The sequence below is a fragment of the Puntigrus tetrazona genome, chromosome 8, assembly GCF_018831695.1.
Source record: "Puntigrus tetrazona isolate hp1 chromosome 8, ASM1883169v1, whole genome shotgun sequence".
NCBI classification, from domain to species: domain Eukaryota; kingdom Metazoa; phylum Chordata; class Actinopteri; order Cypriniformes; family Cyprinidae; genus Puntigrus; species Puntigrus tetrazona.
Window position 1 is genome coordinate 19,864,191 of NC_056706.1, and position 25,735 is coordinate 19,889,925.

Here is a 25,735-nt window from a genome sequence, read left to right on the forward strand (position 1 = left end):
AGACTTACCAGACCTCATCTCTCCAACCTCACTCGCTCGTTTCTGACAACCTGTTACTGCACATGTTCAGCACTGATTCACACACGCTGTATACAAACTGAACACCCGCTGAATAATAAACCTGCGAGACCAAAGGGTTTTTATACTCATTTGTCGGAGCACAAAAAAAAGAATGAGCATTTGAAATTCACGGTGTCCCATCGTCAATTATAACAAATGCTACTGACTTATTTAAAAAAAAATAATAATAATAATAAATACTAATAGTACAAGACATCTCATCCCAAAAAAAATTAAGGCTTAGAAGATGGACTATTTTCTTAACCACTAATTTGGTCAAAAATGACTGGCATTTTACAAACTGTTTGTGAATCTGTCCTTATTCGATAGCATCACCAAATCTTCGATTCAATCCTATTGTCAACTTGTTTTCTGTCAGTTGAAGTAGTAATAGCCTTTAGACTCAAGTCCAATTTGATTTTTCAGACAACAGCAGCTATTGTAAATAGTGATAGATGCTATTTACAGTAAGTGAAAATAGCACATTACATTATGCACAAATAGCTACAGATTCTATTTACTCTCTTAAAATGGCAAGTAGTGTAGTACATTATAAAACAGTATGCAATAACATATTGAGCGTAAATTATAATAAAGGCCATATGTGATATGAGATTTGAAAAGGGGGACAAACAGTTTGACTAAAGACAGGTTCGATCTCAATGTCAAAAATGACTATGGCACATATTTTAACCCCCAAATCACAATTTGGTGGGTGGAGTTAGTGTAAATAGCCTATGCCAACAAGGCAGGCACTTATGGAAAACAAAAGCCTTTGATAATATTAACTAGCATTTTTTGGAAACAAATTGTTGTTGGTCATTACGTCATGGCTGGTTAAGAGAAAAATTATTTTATATCTAGTCGCATTGTGTTTGGTTAAGACATTGTATTATTGTCTTCTTCATGACTGAGTGAAACCGGGACAAGCAGAACCCCCTGTTTTTTCATGACAAAAGACATCCTGCAATCAGCGCTCCAGATCTCGTTTGTGTGAAGGGTACTTGCTATTTAAAACAAGAAAAAAGCTCTTCAGACTGTGCCGCCCTGATTTCGGTTTCAATAGGTCATACATTAACACAAAAGAAACCCTGTCAAATCGCTTCATGGGGGCTTTATTGGTCCAGGATTATATTAAAAGAGCTGTGAGAGTGACTCTACCTGAGAGAGGGGTCGGGACAGTCTGTGACTCTGTACACTCCTCTCCTCTGAAGACCAGGAATGGAGCTGGAGGCTGAAAAATAAGGAAATATTTAGTTTTAATAAGTGCACATCATGGGACATTTCTGAACTGATGTTGAATTCAAGCTAATTCTCATGTAAACTACAGTTGGCATGAAATGGCTTGCAGTTACATGAACTTAAGGCATTATTATTTTTATTTGATTCAGGTGGTAAGACGTAATGGACCAAAAAAACTTAACAGAAGTAAACATAGGAATGTGAAAATTAATAAAGGCACGTAGATCTACCATAACTATTGGATAATGCACTACCACTCAAACGCCTGATGAGAAAGAAAGAGAGAGCAAATAACAATATTTTCATTTTGATCAAAAGTTATCGTCTTAATGAATGCTACAAAGGATTATTTTTTTACATTTCAAATAAATACTGTTTGTTTGAACTGTTAATCAAAATTTTAAAAAAAAAGCATTAGCGGTAGAGACTTCTCTCAAATACGTATTTTCAAATAATGTAATCTTATAGACCCCAAAGGTTTGAACGGTAGCGCACAATATCAGGTTTTTCCAGTAATTTTTGAGATTATCTCACAGGATATAGCTCACTGGTCACATGAATCACTTCTTGTCATGTTTTTAAACAACACCATGGTGAGGGTGAGCAAATGACAAAAAGTGGTTTCCCTTTAACTGTATGTAGCCAGTTAATGATATAATCATAAACAGTCACTTCAAAAATAAATCAGGGTGTTAATACAAAAGTAGATAGATCTTATTCAGCAGGTGAAAAATTTTCTCAGCACCATGCCGTGCTGTAATATGGCCATCTGCCAAATTCTGCCTGATTAATCCATAATTTATGAATCTAGTCATAATCCATCACTAAATCCAATCAAATGAGCTTCACCAGCAGTGATATGTGGAATGTGCTGCAGTCAGTCAGAGGTTGGAGATGTTTACTGTGTTAAATCTGAGGAGAACAAGTAAAGAAGAGTTTGCTTCTGTGGATGTGTGCGTTTACGTGGTTCATGCAGACACAAATTTGTGTAATGACATGGGTATTACAATGTACGCATTCAATGTCCACATGATTCAAAAGATTTTTTTTAAGCATATGTGGGTGCCTGCGTGAGGGCTATGGAAACCTCTAGAAAACCTGTAATAAAGAAAAAGTTATTCCCAATGAACTTCAGCTATGTCCATTCTCAACCTCTTCGTCACACAATGAAAGTTAATGATGATCAATGTTTCCTAAGAATTTGTCAATAACAAATTATTCTATTATTGCATCGTTTCAGATGACTTTTATGGTGCTCCCAGAAACTTGTCAACTGCCGTGGTCACCAACTGCTTTCATTGTATTAAAAAAGCTTGTACACTCTGCCCAAGATCTCTTTTTGTTTCAAAAGAAAAAAAAAAAAAACATTTCTGTTAACAGGCTTAATGTTTGAACCAAGTATCGCCAGCCACGCTCTTTCAAAGAGTAGTAAAGATGCAACGTCGTACCTCTTACTGGTGGGTGTGATCCTGCCCCCTTTGCGGTCGGGGCTGGATGGTGGCTCAGGTGAGTACGGGCCAGGAGACAGAGAGGCAGGGCTGGAGATGGTGTACTCTCTGTAGTTCTGGTTCTCATCTCGACTCACCTGCACTGCCTCCTGAACAACCAGACGAAAAACAAAAACATCAGTTTGAATTGATCAGCTCTGATTAAACACCTCTATGGATCGAAGTCTTTTCACAAGCCTCACAAAAACAAAAAAAAAAAACACACAAACTCTCTCATTAAATGTAAATCTTTCCTTTTTCCAACTTAAAGATGCGCCTTGCTCAGAAGTTCTCACACGGTTGTATGAAAGGACTACGAGACCTGTGGGGCTCACAATCCTTCCGATCACAGTATCTGTTACAACAGAGACCCTCCAGCTGTCCCCTCAGTATTTAAAAGGCAGGAACTCTGCCTGATTTATAACACTCCCAAGTTCCTTTCACAGGTCACGGATACAGACATGCAGAATTATTGTTGTACAGAAAATGAAAATGTCTTTCGATCTCAACCTCACAAACTATAAATCATTGATAAGCAGATAGTGGTTCATCTCCTTGTAATGGCTACCAGGCATGCTTTACTGCAAATCTGAGAAGCAGCGAACACTACGGCCAGGGCCGGTGGTTCAGTAGAGCAGCACACTCACCACAGGCTCGCAACAGCGATAGACTGCGGTTTTGTTGATTCTTTCAGCAACATTTTGTAAATGAGGATATGCTGCTACTTTAATATTGTAATATCTGCAAGATATGCATTTGAAAGCAGCTTGGTTGAATTTATTTTTATCAAAAATACAGTAAAAGAAATATCATCAATAGTCATCAATGCTAAACTTTCTTTAATATTTGTTTTTTTGTTGTTGTTTTTTTTTTTACACACCTGGAAGCGGCCGACCAGCTGCTCTGTGATTCCATTGGTCTGACCCGGAGTGGGAGGAGCAGGCCTGTGTGGCAAAAGTCGAACATTAGAACATTTTATTTTAGTACACATATTAGCATATTCTTCCCGTAACTTCAGTGCACTGTTAATCTGGGTCTCTTTCAAAACATAGCTTTATAAATCTGGCTTAAACCAGGAAACGCAAAAAATGTTTTAGGAGTCAGTATGTTGCTTTGATAAAGTAGCTGGATAAATGTAATACTTCCCTCAAAAGAAAATAAACGTCTTGTATTATCCTGAAACATTTCAGCTACCAAGTAAATCAGACCGACACAAACTGGAAGCCCCTCAATACTGCCATTTATTTCCTCTGCAGGAACTGCGGACTGCGATATATTTAACAAAATGCAGAAGGCCTTTAAATGTAAATTGATGAAATCTGACGGAAAAAAGACAACACAGTCTTGTTTAAAGACATTAGCAGAACCCCTGACCAGGAAGCAGCACATGTCTGAAAACGTTTATTTATCTTAGAATTAATCCCTGGCATATGCTTACAGAAAGCTCTTTATAGCTTCATGAGGAAGGAATGCCACACAAGGGCCTGATTCAGAGCTGCTGCTCTACGTCTTCACGATACCTCAAGTCAAACCCAGGAAGACTTTCCTTTATTCCCCAGGAAGCCAGGATCTCTTTGGGAAGCCATTATCAGTTTATTAATTGAATGTTCTTTTATAAAAACACCCGCTGTGCTTGTAGTCTTTCATTTGTCTAGGAACAGAGGAAGCTCACCAATTAAGGAAATAGGTTCACTCTGGCAGTAAAAGTAATCTGGTTTATTCTTCAAACTAAATTGGGTGTAGATGTCTGAAACGCGCACTTCATTAAGAGCGTTTTAAACAATCAGAGAGCTGATGTCTTTCCAAATAAGCTGTTTTTCACTGGCATTAATGAGATGTTTTACTACGAGGCTTAAGCAGAGCATCCTCCCATCACTGCCAGTAAAAACAAGCCATGAACAGCCCTGGAGGACACATTCATTTTACTCTCCCTCTACCTTTGCTTCTTTGTTTCACTCCATTTCATCCTAACGTCACACTCCGTTTGATTTATCCTTTCTTCCCAGCTCAAAGCCGAGGAGGTCTGGAGATGAGCTTTGGATAAAGAAACAGTATCTTGATGCTTGAAGTGATTTGAAATAGCAAATTAAGAAAAGCTACTATATATATATATATATATATATATATATATATATATATATATATATATATATATATATATATATATATATATATATATATATACACACACACACACACACATATACACACGTGTACACACGTGTACACATTTTATTATATTATAATATATTCACAAATGAAAACACTAGCTTGAGAGACAAAGTACACAGAACAAGCACAACCTGAGGTAAAGCTTATCCTTTTATCCTTTGTTTCTGTCCATCCAACCACTGTCGGAAGTCAAATAATTAAGGTGAGAATAGATTGTCTGTTCATGCAGCTCCAGCAGAACGGGCATAAATTAGCAAATGTTAAATGACTTTCAAATCACCAGATGTTTTTTGCAGAAGTGTTGGCATGGTTTAGGGTCTAGAATCCACCCAGTATTGTTTGGGCTCAACTGTGACATTGCACGCACACAGAGAGAGTACTGTGCAGAAGTCTTAGGACAAAGTATTTTCACCAACAACAACAAAAAAAAAAAAAAAAAAAAATAGTTTACATTTCCAAACATTCACTTTGCTATTAATTGCAATAATTCAGGAAGATTTATTGTGATGCTCCACACAGACTGAAATGACTATTTCAATAAACCTATCTGCAAAGCTCCCTCAAAAAGTGCATTTAGTCAGTTTTCTGTTTCTTTGTGTCATTCCAGATGAAGAGGAGACCAGATCTCCATGTAAATAGGGTTGAATGTTATATATGTTAATATGTTTCGAGATAACTCTACACAAGCCCTGAGCCAATAATTGAGCCGGTGACTGCAGGTTAAATGCGTATAAACAGACACTAGTTATCTTTAAACCTACTGACAGCCATCTGCTGCAGTCTCCAACAAAAATGTTTTATGATGCAAACTGGTTGTAATATCTGCTTTTATTGTGAGATAATCCGAAAACTAATAATTTACTAATTGAATATTTTACAAAAAAAAGGTCATTTTGTCTATTTTGATTATTTTCTTTACTTAGAGGTTAATGGACGCAAACCAAAAGACTAAATGGCCTATCCATGGTTTCAGAATTTTAAAAATATCGTTCTGTCAAATAATACTGTTGCTACATAAGCTCAAAGCAAGAAAATAAAAATTCCTGTTCCAAACGGCTTTCACTCTGGTCGATACCTCACTCAAAAAACTTGAGGAAATTCTATTTAAAAAGGGAGACACTGCAAATATAAAATCCCAGCAAAATTCCCTGCAACTTCTTCCGTATTACACCAGCATTTCCAGAGCATTTTCTGGTTTTGTGACAGTACAGTTTCATTCTTTGGAAGATCATCAACACAGATTGCATCAGAGCATCTTAATGCCCCACATGCACTGCGGCATTCCAGCCATATTTTAACTCACTAGAGATTAAATCATTACAAGTCTATATGAGAACATCACAGAAAAATGCAGGAATGAAATGAGAAAAGGACAGCAGAAAAAAAAAACAAAAGAAAAAAAACTATAAAACCACATGAGTCGCACATCAAAGCCTCTTCACAAGCTGGAAAGTTCTCACAGGAGCCATTAATGCTCAATGCAAAGCCTAGATTTACTGGTGACAATCTTAAAGAATTCACGATCAGCGTTGGGAGTGACTAATCTATATTAGAAACAATACTAATTACATTTTTCAAACTCTCAAACAGTGTATCAATAAAAAAAAAAAAATCCAGTAATAGTGTTTCAGCATAACTAAACACTACATGCCTGTTTTCAATATCATACTGATTTGCACATGTAACACTACTGCCGAGAAAACTGATAAATCAAACACCCTCCACAGTCTTTCTCTCATATATAGCACTGGAAAATCTGACTCACTCGAACTGGCAAACTGGTTCACAAATACAAAAAGACTCGGTCCTTAAAGTGGTCAAACTGTGTCTATGTCTTTAAATCAGTTCACACAAATAAAGATGCTCATGCTGACAAGCGCCTGTATTAGGAGGTTAAGAGATACACAAAACTCTCATTTAAATGGGAACAAGACTTTTTAATGCTCTGAAATTCTATATTTCACGAGTTCGCACTTACATATAATTAATCACCAGAGAGGGAATAGTAGAACTATGAGGAATGGAGATTGGGGTGGTGGAGGGATGCTATGAACGAGATATCGAGGTAAGAGGCTTGTGTGAATTTATAGTAGGCTTCTCTTGCTCTGGTTGGATAATTGTGTGATTAGGAAACGAGAAGCCAGCTGGGTTAATTATCAAGCGCGCACGCTCCTCCCAAATTTTGTTTATAGGTAAACATCATTTGGCCCGCACCAAAAAATTAACCAATTAACTTTTCTACTTGATAGTGCCTAGCTGTAGATCGTCCTTGTGTTTGGCTGTGCGCATAGACTAGTATTAAACTGTACTTTTACTTGGAGCTTCAGACTTTTCCTGGAAGATTTTGATGTTGAAATTCACTTCAGTGATCAGTTGAACTAAATGTTTTGACTTATCTATTTTTTTTGGTCATAATTTCTTCAAGTGAGTTACAAAAAGGTAGACTGAAAACAATTACTGATTAGCCCTAACTGCAAAACTCTAGCTAGGTTAATGCAACTGGCTCCAGGTTTGATACACTATCACTGTCTGCCACTGTTTTGTAAAGAGGAAACACTTTACAAAACAGCTTAAGGAAACTATTATTCATGCCAATAATTCTTCAAATTCTTCATACTGAATTTGACACACAAGTCAATGTCCCTCCTCTATTGCACACTGTAGGCACTTCTATTTGTAGATGGATTGTCCTGAAAACTAAAGGGTCAAGTAGACGGCAGGATGCTTACATAAGTCTAATATGAACTTAGAAGAGGGCAGACACACACCCTCTTCCTCCAATACCGTGGGCTACAGTACACACACACACACACACACACACACACACACACACAGAGTTAGAGTGCCATTGTGGGCCCGGTGTTGTTTCTGGCCTGGTCAGACACATGAGGTCAGAAGGGAAAAATGTACTCACATGGACACAGGGCTCAAAGTGCATGTGTGTGAGAGAGCAAATGTACCATTCTGGCCAAAACAGCGTGTATTGTTGTTGTAAAATTGCAGGTTTCAAGTAGCCAATGAGATGCCTGAACAGGTAGTCGACTAATTGACCTAAATCAACTAATGGCTCGTTTCCGCTGAGTGCTATGGTTTGGTACAGTGTTGTACAGTATGCAATTATGTCCGCTTCCATTGTGAAAGGTACCAAAATAGGGAACCGTACCGTACCACCTTTTTGGTACCGTTCCATAAGGGCACCTAGCACAGCAAAGGGTACCAAAAGGGTGGAGCTAAACTCACTGCAGAACCTGATTGGTTGACTAAAAAACGCCACACTTGCGTGACACAGTAAAATCCACTTCACTCGTTCCACTCTGCTGTCCGTGGGTTTATTTACATTGGCTCACATCAGAATGCGCAACAGTGTATTTTATGATTTTATATTTTCACACAGAAAATCGCTTCTTTTGACAATGCGTTCTTTTCTGTTCCTGTGCCCCAAAACCCTGCTAATTTTCAAAATATTACCGTTATTGAAATGTAGTTTAAAGGTGTTTTTCAGGTGAGAATGTAGTTTTTTTAAACTCAAATCTGTGATTCATTGATAAAGATAGCGCCTATTTTATATGCTGATTAGTGCTCTACTGAGAACAGCCTCAAGCTTTCTCAAACATTACGACATTTGCCACTTGCTCTGACGTCTCTGTAGAGATTAAACATGGGATACAGTTCATTTTAGGCAACATTACATTTAACAGGCATGCATCTTTTATTTGTTCCTTGTCATACAAGTCTGACTAAGCACAAAGTTATATTTACCTTTTTATATTTATTTTGAACTTGACATCACTGACTTTGTTTGCTTTTGTCTTTATTTCCTCTTAAGCCTCTTATAATGGCTATTACTTTTCTTTAACAAAAAAATGATGTGCATATTGTCAAGCTACAAGTAAATGGTACTGATGGTCAGTTTGTTTATTAGACAAAATGGCAGATTCTGCATTTATGATTGTTCAGATCACCGGTCAATCAAACTCTCTGAGAAGATTTTAAAATCATTGTGTAAATCACAGGCAACATGAGAAGCTCTGGATGCCATGTCGAATGATGAAGGTTGGCTTAACCAAAATTTTTTTTTCTAACTGTGTTGGAGTATAAGAAAAATAACAACATGTCAGATGTTACTGTTGGGACTATGTTATTAAAATGTAAGTTAGTTTGCAGGATTTCAGCATTTTCCCATTAGTAGATTCCCATTAGTTGTTCCCCACAAGCAAACAGAAAATAGTTTTGCAAAAACAGCTGCATCTAGAGGCAAATATTGCCACAAAGAGACCTGACTATCTTTTAAAAGTTAAGTTGTTTTCAATTTGCATTAAATGTTTCACAATTCTTATATTTCATAACCATTACTGGCACTTTAGACCAGTGCTAATGCATTTTATCCATCTCTGAAAGACAATGTAGATAAGAACAGAGGCACCCTCACCTTTCTACGAGAAGTTGCAGTTGAGTCGTGCAGCTCTTGATTTTGTTTTGTGCCTCAACGTTGAGCATCTCGCCAGTATTGAGTCCATTAATCTCCATGATGATGTCACCAGGCTGCAGACAGGCCGTCTCTGCCTTACTGCCAGTGTTCACCTTTAGACAAAAACATTCAACCAATCACAGCTCAGCAGAGGTATAATGAATACTAAAAATAAAATTAATAAAAATCTAATTACTGCATTTTTTGCTACCATTTTAAGATACAATTAAACTTTCTGTGCTAAATAGAGCATTGCTTAACCAGTTCTTCTCATTTAAACTTAAAATATTATGTAAGCCTGCTAGCATAGATATGGTCGGTGGAAATATTAGTAAATATTTTCATTGCCTATATTTACTCAATTTGTAATCTGTCTTGGTTTACAGCGTGCAAATTTAATTGCCAAATGTAATTTCTAAACGGGTTTTCTAAACACTTTCTCATCTGCATTCAGTTGAAAATCCTGCCCCAAACTCACACCAATGTTGTAATAACACCACAGGCTTTACTTTCGGCATCAACCAACCAAAGGCTTACATATAGCAGTGTTAAAGTTGGCAAGAATCTTAAAAACAACTAGACAAGGGCTGCAGTTAGCGGAGCAAAGCTTTGCCTCCCCTCAAGACTCAACAGTCAATAAGGCCACAACCTCATTAGTAGGAGAAGAGGAAAGCAACACCTCAGCTTGACTCGAAACACCCAAACAGCCCGGCACAGAGAGGCCTTGCAGACTGCCAGCGAGCTGTTGTTGTTGTTGTTGTTGATGTTGGCTGAAAGCGAAGGGGCAGAGGTGCCATGTCTGAGGACCTGCTCGAGTGCCAATTAACTGTTGCTACAGAGACACACAATGAAGCGCGTCTCATGTTATCAGAGTACGCCTCGCTTCATGTGGAGCGCAACTATCCTTCCCCTCTGTGTGTGACTATGGTGAAGATCTGAGAGACAGAAGAGCACTTGCCCTCACACTTCAGAATGTGAATTATGCAGTAACTCTCAGTGGTATTTTTATAGGGATATCTAGGTTTCTAAAGTCTGTCTCACGCAACAGTGTCAAGACATGTACGTAAAGCTTGAGGGATCATGGAGAGTCTGGAAAGGGGAGTTTAGACAAAGGCAATAAAAAGAGGAAAGCATAAGATTTGTGCCCATGCCAAATCCTGCTTCTACACTCTGACCCGTCTCTCCATGAGGCTCTTTAGAGCCCTTTAAAAAAAAAAAAAAAAACCCGTGCTGTTCTATTCTGTATTTCTTACTACCCCTCTCAATACCAAAGGTCGCCTGCACTGCATGGACACCTTTAAGCACTCATTTTCCACACACATGGGCTGTTGAGGGAACAACAGTCCCTAAAGGGTAGTTCAAGCAAAAATAAACTGCATGAAGCACATTTGCGCTCACATTTACTATATTTGATTAAATAAATGTAACGCACTGACTAAATCAAATGTGTTTATCAAAAAGCAATCAATTATAAATTATAAACTTTTTAATGCATCAAGGTTTCGGGCTGCATAGCCTTTCAGTGAAGGGACAAGATATCTCTCAGGTTTCATTAAGATTAGCTTCAAATGTGTTTTAAAATGGGTAAAAAGAGACAACGTGGGGGTGAGCAAATGACAGAATTGAATTTTTTTTGGTAAACTATGCCTTTAATAGCGTATTTAAAACAGTGTGGTAATGGGAAACAATAAGGATAATGAAATAAATGTGAAAATCTCAGTGTTCTAAAGCGGTTTATGTTTAAATGCGATGGAATTCTGGGTTACAATGCAGATGTGAGCAGGATCTGAAAGGAAAGGTTCCATTAGCTGCCTTTAATTAGAAACACTTTGGTGTATTTTTGGATCGCAACATGGAATTCGTTTGCATGAAGTAAACTTTTATTTTTTACTTGAGAGGAACTGTTTTGGTTCAATTTGAAAATTGTCCCAAAGCCCATGAAAAACAAAAAATAAATAGGTTCCAGATTAGGTGGCAGAAGAACAGCAGATTCTGAAAAACAGTCTTTCACAACTGCCAGTGTGTTGAAAACTTGAACCAAAAAAAAAAAAGAGCAAACATTTGATTAACCTGTTCTGAGAGACCAGACTCACACTAAATAAGTGTGAACCCAAACAAGTTTTTTTGTTTGTTTGTTTATAGTTTAACACCCTACCAGTTACAACAGCTATATCATGATGGCAAAAAGAAAAGCAATAAAAGATTATTTATAAGATGTTTTTCTTTATCTTTGATTTAAAAAAAAAAAAAAAACACGAACACTGGTTTTACTGGTTTTAATAAGGGTCAATTGAAAATTATAGAGTCCTAACAAAGATTAAGAAGGATCTTCTTGAATTATGTATGGGTTATTCTAGTGTTAGTATAGATAATTTAGTCTATTATTATGGTGTATAATGGAAAACTTTATCAGGTGTTTACAAGTTGTTGGCTATAATGGTTTTAGTGAGTTTGAGATTTCGGTAACACTTTACAGTAAGGTGTCATTTGTTAACATTAATGTATTAACTAACAAACAATGAACAAAGCATTTATTACACATTACACATTTATTAATCTTTGTTAAAAGCGAATGAAAATACAGTTGTTCATTGTTTATTCATGTTAGTTCACAGTGCATTAATGTTAAAAAACGTGTTTTAGTAAATGCTGATAATAAATCGATTAATAAATGCTGTAGAAGTATTGTTCATTCTTAGTTTGTGTTAAATAATGTTGTTAAATAAAGTTAACTAATGAACCACATTGAAAGTGTTAGCAAGATTTTGTTTCTTGTTTCGGTTATGCTTAGTTTTGTGTCCTAAGGGAATCAAATGATTCATGCTGTGCCTAAACTTTCACACATCACTGCATAAGTTCAACATATTTTCTATAACTTTAAAAAGAGAATGGAGAAAAACTGTAAGGAAAAAGAGATTAAAAAAAACAATAGCTTGACCATCTGCAATGGAATACAATAACCAGGAACTTCCTCTTTAATTATACAGGTCTTGTTTAGATGAAGTAGTCAGGGAGACAGTGTGCAATACACTGTATAATGAGGAGAGTATTAAGTGTTCAGGTATGATTGCTTTAATCACTGATGCAAAAAAACAAGGAGATAAACCATGTTCTGCTCTGGTACTTAATGGGCATGAAAACGTACCTTGGAAACTGTTATGGCCTTCTTGAAGTCTCGCCCTCCAGAAATTCTGAATCCCCAGGGGGACGGGCCAATCAGGTTGACTGTAAATGGCATCATGTGACCACAGGCTGCTGCCCAATGCTCTCAGGAGTGCTGTGAGAGGAAGAAAGGAGGAGTGTGAGAAGAGAAGCAAAAAAAACCCACAGATGGAGAGAGCGTTGGTCAGTTTAATTTGACATCAAGCTGAAATGCCACAGATGTGTCTCATAGTTTCCACATCTCTGAGCCACTGGCTGCTGTTGAAAGGTAAACTGGCTTCACCTGCTCCTCAGAACACCTTTCATCCTATTCCACATGACTGCAGCTCAAATCCACCGACACTGCAGCAATCAGGAATCATAGAGAGGTGCCACATGACTGACATTCCTGGAGCGCGTTTTTAAAGCTGAAGCAGCCGCAAAGAGAGCGAGAAACCACTTTAGATTCAGTTTGAGCTTCTTAATCCCACACAAAACGCAGGTTTAATATTTCCTTCAATACCAATTATTAAAATGAGTGAAAAATTACTAAAAGGATTTTAACAAAAGACACGGTAGCAAAAAAAAAGACAGACATTAATGAATAAACACCCAGCAATTGAGTATCTTCGGAATCTTTCATTCATCTAATGATGGGCTCTTTGGAGTCATGATGGTTCACTGCACCCACTTCAAATGCACTGAACCTCATTGAGCCCATGGTAAACAGTGGTGCAAACATTTATTACTAACATATGTGCAGGGCAATGAGCACTAGAAGACGAAGACCCCAGAGATCACGGACACATCTGCTCCATACAAAAACCAAGCAGAACCACGACCAAGACCGCCACAGGATTTAGTACTCAAGACATCTTGATTTTTAGTTTTGAAGCCAAAATAAAGATGGTTTATAGTGGGCCGGTGCTCTGTGTGTTTCCACCGCAGAAAACCAGGATCTAAACCCCCTGACAGGATCACACTTTAAAAGGTCTGCCGTGTCATGGGTTTAGTTGATCAGGTAACACAACTTGAATCATATTATTTCCCAGTACCCTACTCCCCATTAATTTCTAGCACAGTAAATAAGTGTGAAATGTATATAATCTCAGTGGTTCCCAAATATGTTCCTGGAGGGGCCTATCTATACACACACACACACACACACACACACTTGAAGGAGAAGGATCACTTCAGTCTGTGACACAAATATTCCTTAAAACTACTTCAAGAAAACTGTGAAAGAAATGAGCAACTTACCAGCACTAGCTAAAAAAAAAAAAGACAAAAAAGAAAAACTTAATTTCATTTACACCCTCATGTTATTCCAAATACTCACTTTTTCTCTTCTGTGGAATATAAGTAGACACATTACGTGTGCTACCAAGACTCTGCTGGTCGCTCTTTAACATGTAATTACAATAATTGGAGACTGAAAATTTCAAGCATCAAAAAAAGCGACACAAAAGCCCCATTAGTTTAGATTAAGTGACTCATCTACATGACCTGCATGTTATGTTCCAAGTCTTTTGAAATATACTGCTTACTAATAGCTTTATAATAAAAGACAAAACGCTGATGGCTTTTTGAACCTTTTGAAGCTGAAAAGCTCCAGACATCATTCACTGTAATTGCATGGAAAAGAGCGACTGGCACATTATTCAGCTGGCTCTGCTAATGCACCGATTACCAGTGAGAGCGCAGACAGCGATCTGCAGCCTGACAGAGATCTGTGCGTTTCAGTCAGCGTCAATTATCACTTTCATTTTTTGGGTGTGCTGTCCCTTTAAGGATACTGAAGACACCAGTAAAGCCTTGGCCTGCAGCAGCCTTGTAGAAGAGCTCACTAAGCTGTTGATGAACTATTTACCTGACAGCTAAAACATGCCTGGACTCTCTGGTGGAAACTTCAAAAAAACACACTATGCGCTGTCAGGATCAAGTGACGTATGAGAAGAGTCTCTGTTGTCAGTAAGCACATGGGCTCTGGAAAGTGATCTGATGATTTTTATAGCTACTGTAAATATCTCAGATTGGAAATACGATGTAAAATCACAGTTTTTGGGTGTGGAGCATTTGTTTTCCCTCTGATACTGAACTGAGGTTTACAGCCTTTATCTGTCCCTGGCGGCCTGCTCACTCACCCTGATTTGACCTTTGATAGTTTCAATGTACTTATGCAACAATGAGGGAAAAAAGCCACCGTCTACACCTGATCAAAAGTCATTTAAGGGCTGGTCCACTATACTCTTAATATTTCAGAACAATTTTCGCTCGCACACTACACAAACTTACCACAAAGTCCTATTTTAAGAAGAAGAAAAAGGCATTTGTTTTATTGTACATTGGGGCAAGTAAGACAAACCATTCATTTAAATTCATGATCATTTTTTGCTGGAAATTTTTATTGAAAAATGTTTTGCATGGCATTATGTAATTCTCATTTTAAACAAATTCAGGAGTTAATAAAATAAAAAAATAAAAAAAATAATATATATATATATATATATATATATATATATATATATATATATATATATATATATATATATATATATATATATATATATCATATTTTACATGATGCTATGCCTAAATTCATTGTATTTTTATTTTAAAATTCAGACAAAAAAGTACAGATTTTTAATATGCGTTAATTTCAATATGAATAATACTGTTTATTCAAACGGTTTGTTATTATGCAATGCCTTGTTTTTAGGCATCAATTGATATTTTTTTTTATATATCCTAAATTTAGATGAAATGGTATTAGATTTTGCTATTAGGATAATATTCATATCCTTTAATTGTTTCACAATAACTACTTCCCAAAGCATTTGAAGCACTCTCTTGAATTCTTACTCTCTGTAAATCATTCATGAATAATAATTAGCGCAATACCTACCGAAATACAAATATTTTATCATAATCCTAGTGTAACCATCTGACACCATTCACTCGGCGTACAGTGTTAGCGCACATATACAGTACCACGTGTTTTGAAAAGTCAACATGGCTCATACAACCCTGATAATGATGTAATTAAAGCAAGAATTTAAGGAATCTGGCCGTGTAAACACCGTAGATAGGTCAGCGTCTGTGTCACGCCGTCCTGAATTTAATATCAACAGGACAAAGTGTGTGAAAGCCTGAAATTGGCTCCATACACGGGACAAACACAAACCCGCACGCTCTCATGTCTCTCCTACCCAGCGTGACCCAGTTGAGGCTACGGATGTCGCTGCATTCTTGGAGAGTTTGGTCCGAGGGAATGCAAATCTACCCCATCATTAGCTCTCCAGGCAATTAGCAGCCTTAACGATGCCTCTGTTCGGGAGGATCTATCTTAATTACTGCGGCCTCTCGAGACTCCGGCTGCTCTGCTCTGTTGTTGAGTTTTTTTATGTAATCACAGAGGAGACGGCAGCCGCATTTCCCTCCCCTCAGAACCTCAATTAATCCAGCATGTTAGCGAGGATCCCGGCCGCTCTCGTTAGCGTCAGCGAGCAGAAAAGAATGTTGCTAGATTCACACGGAGTCACTGCGTGCTATCGGGACATGCACAGTAAATCAGGAGTTTTAGGACAGCTCAAATGCTGAGTAAACAGATTCATATATTAATAACAGAAACTATCAGTTTCAGTTACATCTTAAATTGTGCTACATTATTAGTATTTTAATAGCATGTCAAACAAAAATACATTTTTGGAAGAAATCGTACTTTAACACCATTTTAATATTGATAATGGGGGTGGGGGTTCAGCAAATTAGCAGATTATTGTAATATTTTTGCAATATTGTGTGTTTTAACCTTTAGAAGAATATTTTAAAAACATAATCTTACACTAAACTCATTTCTGAGCTGCCCTAAGAAAAAAAAGTGCATATTATATATAGATGGATAGTAGAACGGTCCTTTTTTTTTTTTTAATAATTCAGGGAAGGAAAGGCAGGGAGGGTACCTCTGTGAGATAAAAATAGAAATGGTTCGGCTGACTGGGAAAGTGAAAGTATTTGCATCGCAGAAATAAAAGGCAGGTTTAGGGGAGTCCATGTTTCCATGTTGACATTTGTTGACGTTTGCCAAAAATCCATTAGCTCGAGTTCCTTTTGCTTCAGCGAGAGGAAACCTAAGGAGATGCGAGAACGGAAAACTGGCAAAGCGCTCGACCGGTTTTACGCATTTAGATACATAGTAACGGCTATGCAATGCTAACTTCACAGTAACACTGGATAAGCTGATCCCCTTGCTGCTCTTATTAACAAAGAGAAAGGAATCTGTGCCTGCTCTGCGTGATTGTTTCCGAACAACACACCTGACCTGCAGCTATTAGCTTTGAGTTTCTGTCAGCATCGGTCCATGACACGGCTCACGGATTAGGACCATCAGTGACTGGCATTACTGGTTCAAACTGGCCGACTTTCACCTCGTATTGCATGTTTTCACAAAGACCGGTCTCACGAATGGAATGAGTGGTATTTCTGAATGAGTCTTTGAGCATTGAATCAGCGATGCACTGAAATGAATATGGAAATTAACTAGAGCTGCATGATTCTGGATTTAAAACAAAAAAAAAAAAAAATCAAAGCATAAAGTCAAATGTAAACGAGGTTAACGTTCCAATATTTAGCTTTCACCATTTTACGGTAGTGTGTCAGACCTACTTAAAAGAAAAACAGAAGATTTCTCTTTAAAAAGTCAAAGGTTTCGGTTATCAGATTCACTTCTGCTTATATCTGCAACCCATTTGGTCTTTCACAGTGAAGTTTAATGGGATTTTGACCTAAATTGCGATGGTTATACTTTTAGTGCAGCCCTAAATCAAATATATTCTCAAACCCCAACTATGAAGCACTGTCTCTAGAAAACAGCCTTTCGCACTCACAAACCCAAAATATTCTGAGGAGAAGCTGGCCGGGGCTGAGAAACTGCTATAACCGTTTTACGTCCAAGTTAGGGGGTGTCTGTGAAAGAGAGAACGCATAAAGCTGCCTTTTTTTGAACAGCACACTGGCACTCAGTTTAAACATGAGAAGGTCAGAGGATTTCTGAGAAAAGGCTAAAGAGTCGGTGAAACCGGACAAGCCAAACATAAGATTTTAGCACCTATCACTACAAAGTAAGTTTGAGGTTTGAATCGCTACAAGTTCATAAAACCTCTCAAGGAGTCATTTCTCACAGAGAGCAAAGGAAAAATGTTTTTTATAAATGAAAACATATAAAGTCTATTTTAGTACTAATAAAACGATTTGCATTTTGCATCCTGAACTATACATTTAGCATAAATGAGAAAATGGCTGCAGAAAACAAATAGCATAGAAGAACCGTAATGTACTGGTATTAAAAATATGCCACCAAATTGAATCAAATTTGATCTAACCATATACTGAATGAAACCTTATTATTTCATTACATTGCATTGCATTGCATAAATGAGAAACGGATGCAAAATATTGTTTATTATGTTCTTTTTCATTCAAATTCTGTGAAATTCATGAAGCTGGGCAATATTTTAGCTTAATTTATAGATCTACTCCAGTAGAAGTGTCAAGTAGCTTATAAAGCTTTTTAATTCTTTCCCACTACGGCATCAATCATTCGTCTCTGATGTTATTCTGAAAAGCCCATTCTGTTTCCTTCTGAGTGACCAGACAGTAGGGTCAGCCAGGAAGCTCTCTGACTGAAATAGCATGCAAATGAGGATATGAACCCTAGATATTCGCTGGAGTGCTTTGAGAAATGTCAGAACGTCTGGTTGTGCAGTAATTGCTGCTTCTGCAGCCGCTCAAATATCTCCTCGGCCTATAGAAATCAGAAAGCATGCCAGGCTCAAACTGAAGGATCGTCTCCCGTTTCGCAAAAAGGGTCTCTCACCTCATGTTACTGTCAAAAAGATTTCCCAAATCAAAACACATCCTGCTTAAACAAGTGTATTGTGCACATATCTACCCTGAGGTAAAAATTATGAAAGCCAAAATTGAATAATTATTGTATTTTCACACAGCAAACACACCGAGTGACTCATCATGGGCTAAAAAGCTGTTCTCCAAAACATTCAGATCTGTGGGAAAGTTATTATATCAGAGGCAGTTATATAACAGTTTTGAATGAAGCGAAGGTCTTCAGCGGGTATTTGTGCAAGGCTATATTCCTAAACTTTGCCCTCGTTTTGCTGGTGTTTTGGGTTGAATCTAAACAAATGTGGTGGAATATGTGCATGAAGATTTCCGGTACAACAATACTACATAACATGATCAAAACCGCAGATGTGGCCTGGAATATTAGCTTACACTCACACACACCTCAAAGTCATCCAACAGCTCTAAAATAGCCAGGATTTTTCCATATCTCAGTCTTCCTGAAGTAGATGATGCACGCACACACAGACACACACATTTTACCCGTGTGCATACTTGACTTTTGTACTAACTTTTCGTGGGGTCTGAGAGCATTTTGCAAGAATATTGTCCTTGAATCAGAAAAATATAAACGAACACTGAAGATACTGGCGATATATTATATATTAATTGTTTTCCCATTACAGACCTGCTTTTCAGTCCAATGCACTAATTCAGTATTTAACATATGGAAGTCTTCATGTAGGGGTAAAGCAATAAAACAACAGCGGCAATGTAATTTTCTAATTTAATTTTCTAAAAGATATTTAGATATTATAGTACTATAAATACATTTTGTTAAAGAGAATGACTGGAAAAGTGTCTGAAATTCTAAAGTTTGCCTCATGTTCTGACCATAAAAAGCTGCATTAACGTTCTTGTTTCTACAAGTTTCACATCAGGGGCAAAATCTGCCTTTAAACTGGAAAGAATTAAAGATTTGTATGGCCATCGACTGACATAAAACATAGCGTGGAGATCATTTTTTTGGCCGTATCACCAGCCCTACAGTCTTTAGTAACACCAGTCCTTGTTGTGGAAGTGAAATTGATGGTATCAAAAACTGTTAAATGTGTTTGACGGCCGAAACACATTCCCCTCCCATCTCCACACACTCATATGTGACTTCAAAGTCAAACTCAAAAAGACGCTTTAATCCAAATCTTTCCAACTCAAGGTACACCGCATTTCAGTTCATGGCCTTGGCATTGCTAGCGTCTCAGCCACAAATAATGTGACCAGGGTGTGTTCTGAGTTTAGATCACGCTACACACTTAGCATCAAGCATTACAATCACGAGGATTCAAAGTATGAGCCGTACAGTCCTAAATCAATACACAGTCTACAGTACAGCTGCACACCCCAAACCTACCGAACACGCTGTGCTTTTTCTCCCATGATCCACTCCCATGAGTGAGCTTAACACGGTCACACCTGGCCAACACACACCCAGTCAGCACAGCACCACACTCATGCCACAGATACACAACACCTCCCCGCTCTGGTTAAAACACGGCAGAATAAAACATTCCCCACATTCTCATCACACTGAGTGACAGTGAGTCAGCGATGATGCCTTCCATCCCATTACTGATGAAGAAACATCAAACTACAATACAGCAAGAAGAAAAGAACGCAAAGGGCGTTGGGTGGAGGTGAACAAAAGGAGACATAAGCTCAGTCTGAATAATAGACGGTGTGTTGGTATTTGAAAATTTCGCTGAATGATTCATTACAATTTTGCATTCCAGTGGTGGCTAATTACCGTCGGTTTTCGATATTTGGTATTTATATCTTTATGACGCGAGTTACGCAAGGCGGTGTTATGTTTGATATGTTTTGCTGTCATAGAAACAGGTATTATGATCATGACTCAAGAGCGGGAAGTAATCACAAGCTCTGCGTTCTGACAAGTATGATACGTTCTTACCCACGGGCCACAAAAAGCTTTACAAAAAAAAAAAAAAAAAAAAAAAAAAAAAAAAAAAGTAGCTATTAGTTAATAGGCTCCTATGGTGGTCCTTCGGTTTACAAGCCGTAGAATAATGTAGAACTGTCACGATAGAAACATTTCTGTAAAATTTTGTTATTCTTAAATGGAACACTTAAACATTCCATGTTGGAACATTTTATTAAAAACTTGGATTTAAATAAATAAAAAATTACTTTAAATAAATTGCACTGTTACATTTAGTTTAGATACATGTAGCCTGGTTTAAGTTAAATTAAAATGTCACATTTAAATCAAAGATTAAACTGCACTAAAAACTATTTGAATTAGATGTTAAATTATACATTTAAATAAAATTAATATTAATTACATCAAAAGTTAAATTTAAAAGAAAAACTATGACTAAAGATGAAATTAAAATGTACAATTTTTTATTTTCTTAATTTAAATCAAATTTAACAAATGTCTGCATTACACGTTAAGTTAACAAATTGCATCTAAATCTTATATTAAAACTTACTTTTAAAAATCAAGTTAAAAATTAAATCAAATACAAGTTTAATAAGTATGGTTATAAATTAAAACTTGTGATATGACCTCACCACAAGAAGTCTCAATCCAGTCTCAAGTGTCTACACTGAGTTTTCCAGACACGGTCACAGAAACAGCTCTGCACTTTTCTATATTTGCAAACACAGCCATGAATTCAGTACGGACTCATCTGAACTGACTCAATAGCAACGATAAGCAGCGGTTAAACACTGTCGTGACTTTTTGCAAAGGAAGTGGTTATAGAAGACCCAGTTTTTGGTGAAGTGTGGCTGCAATCCAGCTCAAGTTTCAGGCCTCAATTACAGAAAACATGGAGTAGATTTTGCCCTGAACAGAGAAACTGTGGTGAAGACAGACAGACATACGCCATCATTACGACCGTATTATCCTGTTTACTGCCTTTAAATAAGAGCGCACAGCCTTCAACGGCTACAAAACAGAGAGACGACACACAGGAAATGCGGTAGGAGACAAAGAAATCCAGCGACAAGATACCACATTGTGCGTACAAACAACTGAAAGCGCTAGAAATGAAGAACACAAGCACTCTCCATCGTCCTCAGCGAGGGAATGCATCATTACGCAGACGGTGACATGCTACATGTCGCCCTTATATGGGCATGGCTTGGGCGTGAATTACGCTAATCACCCGTTTCAAAGATGCGTTTCACACCTAACTTCACAGCTTGGTAAAAATGTTCGAGTCTGATGCACTAGCAGTTAGTCCACGACAGCATTTACCTCGCTTGACCTTTTCGTTTGTAGAGGATACATTTGGAGTGTATTATTTGTGATTTATTAAAGCGCCGCACCGCATCCTGTCGCCAAATTCTTCCTGCGCGTGTGTGAACGAGCTTTTGTATAATCTGGATTGTTCACCTGCAGAATAAAACGCACGGATGCAAGCCTGTGCACCTCCTGTGGTCACTCCTGCCTGAGAACCTTCTCTGCGAATAAAAGAAGAGATGTACACACAATTATGAATTGAAAGAGACGCTCAGTCTCTTTCATCATCTGCAGCCGACAACAGATCATATCGGGGCAGGCGGTTTCCTGTGTATTTGAGCGTGCGGTGCAAATTCTTGCTAAACCGAAGAGAGACTAGAAACTTTGCATTTGACGAAAGCATCCAAAAACTGCGGTTTTCAAAGCAAAAAAATAACCCTCACAATATGGAACCGGTATGGAATCGTTGCTTTGTATAGAAAGTTATTTTGCGGTTCGGTTGACTTTCAAAACCAAAAAGGGTACTGCGCTGCTTGCCTTGGTGGTCTCTGTACGCGGCTGATTTATTGTACAGCTGACAGGGTTTCGGCGCAGAGACACGTGCAATTATGAGACATGTTTGTGGATGTTATGTCTTCCACGGCCTATTAGCACTCTGGGCATATCTGAATAGAGAGAGCAAGAATGCTTCATTCTCAGAGGAGGAGTCTCGGGGGATGTTTACACCACACCGTTTTCAACTAAAAATGGGCAACTTTATGCGTTTTGGGCCGTTTATTTACACGACGAGGGCTTCTGCGGCCTTCGAAATGCAAACGAAAATCTGTAGACCAGATTTAGGCGTAAATCCCGAAAAGGTGAATTTGCATAAAGAGCGCAGGCGTATGCAACTGTGTGTTGGTACAGTATTTTGTTACAAAGTGATAATCGCCAACTACAGACCTGGCATGAATAATATAGCGTTTTAGCCATTTCCACTGATCAGTGTGAACAGATTTCTTTTTGACAATAATGTCATCTATACATAAACTTCAGGTAAAAACTTTCTGGCTGTGTAAAAATACTAAAATTGGATAGTAACCAAATCAAAATCAAGTCATATTGGTTTAAATTTCCTAACTCTATAGTTTAAACTGTATTTTTTAAAGATGTAAAAAAATAAAAGGTTGAAGCACTTTTTACAATAAACTATTTTCTCACTTTTGAGTAAAAAAAAAAAAAAAAAAAAAAAAAAAAAAAAATCCAGATTTTTAGTGGATTTAAAAAAGTTTACTGTGTTAAGGTTATTTTCTATTTTATGTGCTTATGTTTTTTTAGTGATTTTTGAATTAACTTTTTTTTACATTTTCAGTTTTCACTTTTGTTATGTGCTTTTGGCATTTTTATGTTTAACGTTTTAAATATTACAATCAAGGTCTGACTTTCAGAATAGTTAATTTTAGTGCTTTAATCAGTTCTTTTTCAGTTAGTTGAATTATCATCTAGTTTTTTTTCCATTTCTATTTAATTATTTCATCTTTAATTAAAACCTTTTTTTTGGTTTACAACAACCCTGCTATTGAAATTAATTTGATAATACTTGCTTATTCAGGCTATTGTTTACAATGCCAACAAATGTTATAACAAAAGCATACCAAAAAATAAAACATGAATGAGAAGAATGTTTGTGTGTGTGTATGCGTGCGTGTGTTTATGTATGTATGTGTGTATGTGTGTGTGTGTGTGTGTGTGTGTGTGTGTGTGTGTGATGGAAGCTAGGTAAAGCAGAGTAACAGTGTGGGGGAAGCTAAATTCGAGAGATGAGAAGAACTGCCCAGGTGGAGACAATAGAGAGGTATAAAAGCGCTCTCAATGGGTTTGGTCAATGCACAGACACGTGAGCACAGAAACACGTCTGGCTTTTTCCAATCAATTCAAAAGTACTGCTCAGTCATCATTCACATTCAGCGCCCAGCCTCAAAACTGCATTCTGCTAAACCTACAGAGAGCTGCGCTGCGGCAACAATGCGTGAGCGACTGGTAGAAACCGTGGATTTTTCAGACATTTGCTCATTTCTGAGGCTGGCCATGTGGGTTCGGGCAGCGTTTGACGCCTCGATATGTAACTTTTCACATTATTCTGCATAACTGAATCCAAAACATTCCTGTCTGTCCCGGAGCAAAACCCCAACCGGCATACAAGAAAAGCCATCAAATACCCTCAAAACATCAAAAACAACTGTGCGCGTGCACTCATGAATCACGGGCTATTTAAAGACAACTATCAAGCAGAAGCATGCATCCTAAAACCAAGCGATCTGCCCTGCCTAGACAACATTTCTGAGCATCAGAAGCACACAAAATCAAGTGTTTCCAGTTACTGAATCTCTTAATGCACATACAGGTCTCTCATCATCCCGTCTCGTACCCATACGGATTTCATTCTAATGCAGTACGTTTTAAAGGTTAATACGGATTAACATCTAGTTATATTGAGAACACATGTTTAAAGTGTAAGGCTGTCCCAAGGTTTTCCACTCTCTATCAGGACCTCCACCTCCATCAGCACATTTAACCCTTCGGTGCCCTTTGGGTCATTTTTAGCTCTAATTTTGTTAGTTTTTTTATTTTAATTGACCTTATTACGTACAAAATTGGTAAGGTTTTGTCCCTTGCTATGTCACACACACACACACACACACACACACACACACACACACACACACACACACACATATAGCATGGACGTGACTCAAAACTGTTAAACTACTCAGAACTGGAAACCAATTTCATCTAATGAAATGAATTTGAACTGCGCTCAAATAAAATCCCAAGAAATATGCATTTCTTTATTTATCTACACGTTTATCGTTGACTATTTTTCCAGTAATAATGTTAACTACCCCGAAGCGTTCAAGATTTAAGACAGTTTAAGTTGGAAATGTCATTTTCAGCTTTGTGTGTAAAAATATATAAACGGTTTAGCACTTTATAAACAATTTAGTAAATTACATTACAGTGCATTTCCATAATATACAGTATTTGGTGCACTAGGTATCTACTAATGCGCTTTAAAAAAAAGAAAGAAAGAAAGAAAGAAGGAAAGAGGACTCTGAGTGATGGCGAACTACAGCCTCAGTCCTCCTCTGAATTAGTTTGCAGTGTTACAGCTGTTCTGTTGACTCAAACGACACATTAGATCCACTTCATCAAACAAGCGGACACGTTCAGTTCTCCTCTACTTTCTGCGTAGGACAGACAGGCTTTTCAGGAAAGCATCCGGATGCGATAAAAGCGCCCGGTGTCGGTGAAAGGATGCTGAAGCGACGCCGTGTATCCCGCGCTCACCTGAAGCACGAGCACATCGCTTTCTGGACAAACACAACCCAGTAACGGCACACGCTTGCTCGCATTAGGGAGACTACCAAGACTTACCTGGAGAACGAGGTGATCACAGCCCCGCGTCTGGCACCTGTGCGGATGACGTCGAAAGCACGCACGCGTTCAGCGCGAGCGCGAAGAGACACAAACCCTGCGCGCTTTCTAACGCGGAGCTGATGGAGACACTTTCAGCGCGTCGGTTTTTAGGACGTTTGCTCCATGTGACCAAACTCCCTCACCGCCCAGTTTTTTTTTTCTTCTAACTTCTCCAGAGAGTGTTTTCGCCGCGGAGATGATGGAGCGTCGCGTGCCACGTGTTGCTGTCAAAATAAAGGCTGGGGGGGTGGTGGCACGCGAGGGTGGCACGCGGGGCGTGTCCAGGAGAAATATGATTTTAAAAGCACATCTTTGTAACTAATTGTGCCAGCGCGCCACCTGCTGGCGGTGACGCACGAGAACATCTTATTTAATCCAAGTTTAAATTTAAATCGCCTTAAAAGATATCAATACTTTCAGAAAGGACGCGTGAAATTGATCGCAATGGGCAGTTAAGACATTTATAATGTTGATTTATAAATAAGGATTTTTATGTCGAATAAACGCGGTTGTTTTGAACGTTTTATTCATCAAAGAATCGACAAGGATAAATATATATATATATATATATTTTAATATTAA

General features: G+C 37.8%; 1 protein-coding gene across 2 annotated transcripts in view; it reads right to left on the reverse strand.

Annotated features, from left to right (window-relative positions):
- The window catches only part of pdlim2 (PDZ and LIM domain 2 (mystique)), a 51,317-nt gene extending 25,929 nt beyond the window's left edge, over positions 1 to 25,388 (reverse strand). Inside the window, exons 1-6 of one of the 2 annotated variants that reach the window (XM_043246355.1) lie at positions 25,112 to 25,388; positions 12,575 to 12,706; positions 9,391 to 9,542; positions 3,670 to 3,733; positions 2,751 to 2,899; positions 1,222 to 1,294 (exon numbers count right to left, since the gene is read on the reverse strand). In XM_043246355.1, the coding sequence (XP_043102290.1) occupies positions 1,222 to 1,294; positions 2,751 to 2,899; positions 3,670 to 3,733; positions 9,391 to 9,542; positions 12,575 to 12,670 (534 nt within the window). In that variant the 5' untranslated portion in view covers positions 12,671 to 12,706; positions 25,112 to 25,388. Of the gene's footprint in view, positions 1 to 1,221; positions 1,295 to 2,750; positions 2,900 to 3,669; positions 3,734 to 9,390; positions 9,543 to 12,574; positions 12,707 to 21,021; positions 21,117 to 25,111 lie in introns of those variants that run through there. The other variant, XM_043246356.1, reaches the window with a different exon arrangement.
- Between the last annotated feature and the right edge of the window lie 347 nt (positions 25,389 to 25,735).